This window comes from Pseudomyrmex gracilis, unplaced genomic scaffold (genome assembly GCF_002006095.1).
Source record: "Pseudomyrmex gracilis isolate BER0280 unplaced genomic scaffold, ASM200609v1 scaffold_76, whole genome shotgun sequence".
In the NCBI taxonomy this organism is placed as follows: Eukaryota; Metazoa; Arthropoda; class Insecta; order Hymenoptera; family Formicidae; genus Pseudomyrmex; species Pseudomyrmex gracilis.
In genome coordinates, this window is record NW_018020660.1 from 24,769 (window position 1) to 30,880 (window position 6,112).

Sequence of the window (6,112 nt, forward strand, 5' to 3'; positions counted from 1 at the left end):
AATAAAAAAGATGTAATACTACGCAACATGATGTATTGAAGTCTACGAAAAATTTTTCTTCCGTATCAAGACTAAGTTTTTACCGCGTATAATGCAATGTCAGCTGTTGAATTGTGACTAGACGCATTGAATTATGCAAATTTTTGTTTTGCATAATTTAACGCGGCTGATTCTCATAACTCACATAAAGAAATAAACTACTTTTCTACATGTTATCACTGGCATTCAAAAGCACAAAGCGGTCGAGTCTATTGAGAACTGTTTTTAATTGTTGTTCTATTTTAGTTGTATAGTAGATTATAATACATATATATGCTCTTGAAAATGTGGATACTGAAAATTGATATCTTATTTTGTACTTTTATTTATTAGATATTATTACATTTTTGTTTACATTTAAATATATATCAAGATGTTTTCTAGGATTCGTACCATTTCAATTTCTTCGGATTAATCTTTTTTATTTTATTCCTATAATTATCCACGAGATTATTGAAGTTTGCATCTTCTGTATCGATATTTTGTTGTTTCACCTGTATATAAAATCAGATTAAAAATCCATTTAACATGAAATTACAAAAATTGGCGGTAATGGGACAGGTGTGGGGTATTGGGAAGAGAAGGTTTGGCAAGGATTGGGAAAGAAGGTGATGGGTTATGGTGTAGAGATTTGGGGATGGAGAGAGAGGAAAGAGCTAGAGAAATTGGAAGAGAGGTATCTGAAGTGGGTTCTGAGAGTAGAGGGGAAAACATCAGGGTACTTAGTTAGAGAGGAGCTCCAAAGGGAGAAACTATGCGTAAGAGCAGGGAGAAGAGCATGGGAGTATGAGAGGAGGCTTGGAGAGGGAAGAGGAAGTGAAATAGCGAGGAGGTGCTGGGAGGAGATGAGGGAAAGAGCAAAAAAGGGAAGAGAATTATCAGAATGGGAAAAGGAAAGAATGGAGTGTTTCGAAAGGAAAAGGATAAAGATGGAGGAGGTGGAGAAGAGATTGAGAAGGGAGAAATATGGAGTGGAGTGTGGGAAAGAAGAGAAAGGATCAGGCAAGAGGAAGAGAGATGGGAAAAGATAAATGAATCGAGATACAACAGGTGGTACAAAATGGTAAAGGGAGGGGGGGTGCCGGAGTATTTGAAGAAGGGGTGGAAAGAGAAAAGATGGTCAAGGTTGGCGAGGTTCAGGCTAGGTAATGAGGTAGGAGAGACAAAATACTGGGAGAAGAAGGAAGAGAAGTTGTGTAGATTGTGTGGGGGGAGGAAGAAACGTGGGAACACATATGGGAGGAATGTAGGAGATGGAGGGACGGAAGTGAGAGCTGGCAGGAAGCGGTGGTGTGGGTGCTAGGACAGAAGAGAGAAGAGGAAATTTGGCTAAAGGAACTGGAAAGGGAAAGGAATGGGGAAGGAAAGAGAGGGAAGCGGGGTCACGGACGTACAGGAAGATAGAGGGAGAGACTGGAGTTGAAGAGGAAGGAAGAAGTGGGAAGGAGGGGGAGAAGGGAGGGAGTGGTTGGGAGCACAGGAGGGAGTAACGGGGGAGGAAAAGAGAGATGGAAAAAGAGGCGAGAGAAAGCGGAAGTCTGGAGGGGGGATGTGTGTGTGTGTTTGTGGAGAGAGTTGATGAGAGGGCGAGGATTCTCGGCCTCTCATTGGCTCGACGGGGTAGGTTGAGATTAGGTGTAAGTGCGTATTAGATGTAAGGTGTATTGTTAAGAGAGCGTGTAAAGGAATAGGGCGCTGTATAAAAGTTTTGGGAACGTTTCTTTAAAAAACGCCTTGGAAACCCGGTTTGCCGGGAATCAATAAATTATCTACTACAAAAATTGGTAAACACACATATGTGAAAGATACAAGATACAATATATATAAACAACAACAAATATTCTTTCTTACCGCTACATTGTCTTGTTTTTTCTTCACTTTCTCTTGTTTCATAATTTTTAATTGCTTAGTCGCTTTATATAATTTTTTCTGCTTTTTACTTGTCCGCTTGTGTAACTCAACTTGTGATTTAAGTTTGAAATTTGATCTTAAATTGTCGTGTCCTAATTTGCCAGTAATGCCGGCATACGGCTTTTCTTTCGAAGTTTTCGATTCTCCGAGTTTAGTACGTTTAGCGGAGATTTCCTCTTCGGTATCTTCTTCTGTCTTTCTTTTGTTTTTATTTCCAGACCATAAAGGATTATTCTCGCGACTCTTCTTTATTCTTCTTTCTTTTGCTCTTAAAATGGTGCGATTTTCTATTGAGAAGCCAACTATTGGTCTCTGTGTATCAAAATTATAAGGAAAAAGTAATACACGTTATACAATAAAGATAAATTGCAAAAATTCGATATGTTCTCACTTTGTTTTTAAAAAATATATTTGGATTGTTATTTATGCTTCTTAAAGCCTTAAGTGCATCTTCGTGACTTGTAAACGTGACAAATCCGTATTCTTTTGATTTTGGTTTCCCATTTGCATCCAAATTCTTAAGATCACGCATTACTCGTGCCTTGTTTCAGATGACATAATGTACATTTTTTGTTATACAAGTATGTGTAAAAGAACTGTATCAAATAGATACAGGGTATATCAAATAGATGTACTTACTTCCGTAATTCTAGCATTAGAATCACTGTGATTTTTGAATAACTGTCTAAGATCGTCATCGGTGAAACTAGGTAATAAGTTATGAACAACTAGTCGTACCTTCGACACGAACATATTTAAGTTACGTAACATCTGTGATTTCCACTTTTCTAATTTTAAACGTTTTTCCATGTCGGATACCGATACACCCATCGCTGCTGCACTTTTAGCCACAACGACTAGAAGTAAAAAAAAAAATTTTTAACTCAATGATATAACAGAAAATAAACATAATTGTCATTACCTCCTTCCTTGACAAGATACAAATTTCTGGAGTCTTTCATTCTCGTTTCTTTCAATTTTTTTTTGTTCTCAACGTCGTTCTTATGTAAAGCCCTGTGCGCCTCCATTCTTTGATCATGCAAACGCAATTCTTTGGCTGACAAACACTTTTCAGCATCTTCAACATGCTAAACAAAATACTTATTATTATATAGATCTGTATAAAATTGTTCTTGTGCAAAACCTTTAAATTATAAAAAAAAAGTATTTTAAAAATTTAGATTATATATTTTTCAGTTTGTGATAAAGTGACAATACTTACTCTGAATTTCACAAACGCGGTGCCTCTTGAATACTCGGTCAAAGGATCAATGCATACAAGAGCGTAATACACAGGTCCAAACTGCTCCATATATGTTTTGAGTTCTTCATTCTTAACAGAAAACGGTACTTGTTTCAGGAAAATCGTTCTTCCTTCGCTAACATCATTTGATATTCGTCGCAAGTGCTTTGCATCCAAATTTTCTTCTTTTTTAATTTCTTTTTTAACATCTTCGTCAATCGCAATCTTAACGTCATCTTTATCATCGTTATCGTCTTTGTTCTCATTATCAATGTTGATATCATTTTCACTTTCATTATCTTCTGCTTCTTGTTTAACTTGTATCGAATATTTATTTTTTATTATACTTTTTTGAGTTTGAAGATTTTCGCTGATTTTTTTTGAAATTAGAAAAGAGCACGATTTAAAATTTTTCATAACAAATTAAAAATGATAGGAAACGTAACTTTTGTACTCATTTCACACAGTGGAAAATTGTAAATACCTCGCTATTTCAATATCCGAGTTGCTATCTACTGTATCTTTATCGCTGTGAGATACATTTATTTCTGAAATATTGTGCGCTTCTGTCTCTTCTTTAATTTCTGGTTTGACATCGGACGCATTGCTCTGGAGAAATTTGTTTTTTGGAACAGCCCAGTCAACAATCATAGGTCTATCTAAAAGAGGCTGCATGTTTGAATAGTGTATAGCTTTTGCGGAGGCTTGCACATGATCGAACTGTAGAAATGCAACTCCAGTCTGTGAACCGTCAGATTTTCTCAAAAGTTTTATTTCTTCTATTTTTCCATATTGAGAGAAATACTCCTTCAAATTATCTTCTGTAATCTGTAAAAATATTATTATGCAAAAATATCAGTACACTTTGAAAAGAAACATATCTAATGCACATATTATATCTTATACAAGTTTTCATACACACCTTAAAAGATAAATTTCGTATTACAATTCTGGCTCGTTTCTTCTGACGTTTCTTCTTCAGAAACTTTTTCCTTTTTTGCATCTTCAAATTATTTTTTTCTTTAGTGATCTTTCTCTCTTGAATGTTATCATTTTCATTATCTACTTTTTGACCATCTTGAGAAGACAATTTTTCATCCTTAGTTCTCTCCTGACTATTTTTAAGTTCGTCAAATTTAGACTTTGATATAGCCCAATTGCTACTTATAATCCTTCCTACAAATAATATATAACAGAAGACAAAGTCATTTTTTAGATAATAAAAGCTTAATATAAAGAAAGTACCAAAAAACTCCTTTTTGTTAGTATTAAATATTGCTTTGGAAGCATCTTCTACATGATTGAACTCTATAAAACCACATCCAACTAGACTTCCATCTGGACGCCTTAGAAGATTTACTTCTTTAATTTCACCAAATGGTGCGTACAATTTTTTTACATCTTCTTCTGTTACCTAACAAAATATGATTTGGCACAATTCAGCATGATACAAGTAAAATACAGATCAAATGTAAGTAAAAACAGGAATCGCTAATACCTTGAAAGGTAAATTTCTCACAATTATGCGAGACTCTTTTTGTTTATTCTTTTTATCTATAGTATTTGTGTTTTCTGAATTTTCATCTCTTTTCAATTTAGCTTTCTGTTTATACAAAAAAGATATTTTTCTTTTGCTGTCTTTTCGTTCTGTAAAAAAAGTAGATATTGCATAAACTCTCTGAGAGCTATTAATTTTATAAAACCCATTTTATATAAGTCGTAATATGTAACATGCTTACCGTATGCTAGTTTTCCCATTTTTTTCAATTAGACTTAGACTTAAGAGAGACCTTTACACATATTTAGAAAAACACATTTTATATAAATATTCAAATATTTAATTGTATATAAGTTTTTGAAAATTTTATTCTTTTACTTTTAAAAATAACTTTCCTAGGTTAAAATCACCACGTGCAGTAAACGGCTCGGCAGACCGGATAATGCTAGTCCATACGTCATTTTATGGGTAAAGAGTAAAGGCCATCACATATAAAATTACTTAAGACCGTAAGACGTAGCCATAAGAAAACTGACTAATCAGAATGTATACTATGTCCCCACCATTTTTGGACGTAAATTTCCTATTGGTCAATTTCCTTACGTCTACGTCTTAAGTAATTTTATGTGCGATGGCCTTAAAGGCTCGGTGTCAAAGCGCCGATGTCTGCTTCAAGATCATAGACTTATATAATAGACGGAACATTTATGTAAGAGGAGCTGAAGCTTCGTTAAAAGAGACAGAAATAGTTGTGGAGTAGTTCTCTTCTTTTCTAGCAGTGAGTTGATTGGTGGCCGCGGCAGGCCGAGAGCAACGAAGATAGAGTTCGAGAGTCAGTTGAAAGAGAGTGATAGTGAAAGGTGATAGCATAGACTTGTGAGATGATTGGTCCCCCACTATCTTATTGTAAGAGAGAGAGACAACTACTCTCTAGCACTATCTCTGTCCTTTAATATTGTTCTCAACTTTGTCATATAAATGTTCCGTCTATTATATAAGTCTTTGTTGAAGATTCATCTCTATGTTCAGACGTGGTTCTCAGCATAGACATAGGTATAAGAAATAGACTCCGCATTCCCTATCTTCTCTGTGGAAAAGGAATAGTTTGACTCACTTTCCCTCACACGCGCAGTCTATTTCTTATATGTCTATGGTTCTCAGTCGCTTCTGATTGGACAGAGGAAAAAGTTGCCTAGTGACGTCACGAGTTTGTGACTCAGAGTGCGTTCCGATATGAACCGCCAGTATTAAAAATCTAAAACGACGTGAAGTGTAGATTTGTAGAACACAGCTTCTCTACTCTATCTGATTGGCTCTCTATTTGTAGTACAAAGCGGGTGCAAGAGTAAAATTTAAATAAGACAGTAGTTTTCAGACTACATGTGACACTGTACCTTCATTTTGTGTGCAAAACTCTGAGA

General features: G+C 35.2%; 1 protein-coding gene across 1 annotated transcript; it reads right to left on the reverse strand.

Moving 5' to 3' along the window:
- Window positions 1-346: 346 nt before the first annotated feature.
- Window positions 347-5,119, reverse strand: LOC109854962 (RNA-binding protein 28). The gene is made up of 11 exons (XM_020428624.1): window positions 4,933-5,119; window positions 4,692-4,840; window positions 4,439-4,607; window positions 4,116-4,369; window positions 3,678-4,021; window positions 3,173-3,563; window positions 2,873-3,038; window positions 2,590-2,807; window positions 2,342-2,491; window positions 1,891-2,262; window positions 347-533 (listed from the first exon to the last, which is right to left on the reverse strand). Exons 1-11 carry the CDS (start codon window positions 4,949-4,951, stop codon window positions 420-422), a joined length of 2,346 nt encoding a protein of 781 aa, XP_020284213.1. The 5' UTR covers window positions 4,952-5,119; the 3' UTR covers window positions 347-419.
- Between the last annotated feature and the right edge of the window lie 993 nt (window positions 5,120-6,112).

Excerpts from the sequence above, each read along its gene's own strand:
- LOC109854962 (XM_020428624.1), bottom strand. Across the intron at positions 4,608-4,691 it reads TGAGAAATTTACCTTTCAAG|GTAACAGAAGAAGATGTAAA; the intron begins GTATTAGCGATT and ends ATATTTTGTTAG. Across the intron at positions 2,492-2,589 it reads CTAATGCTAGAATTACGGAA|GCACGAGTAATGCGTGATCT; the intron begins GTAAGTACATCT and ends ATCTGAAACAAG.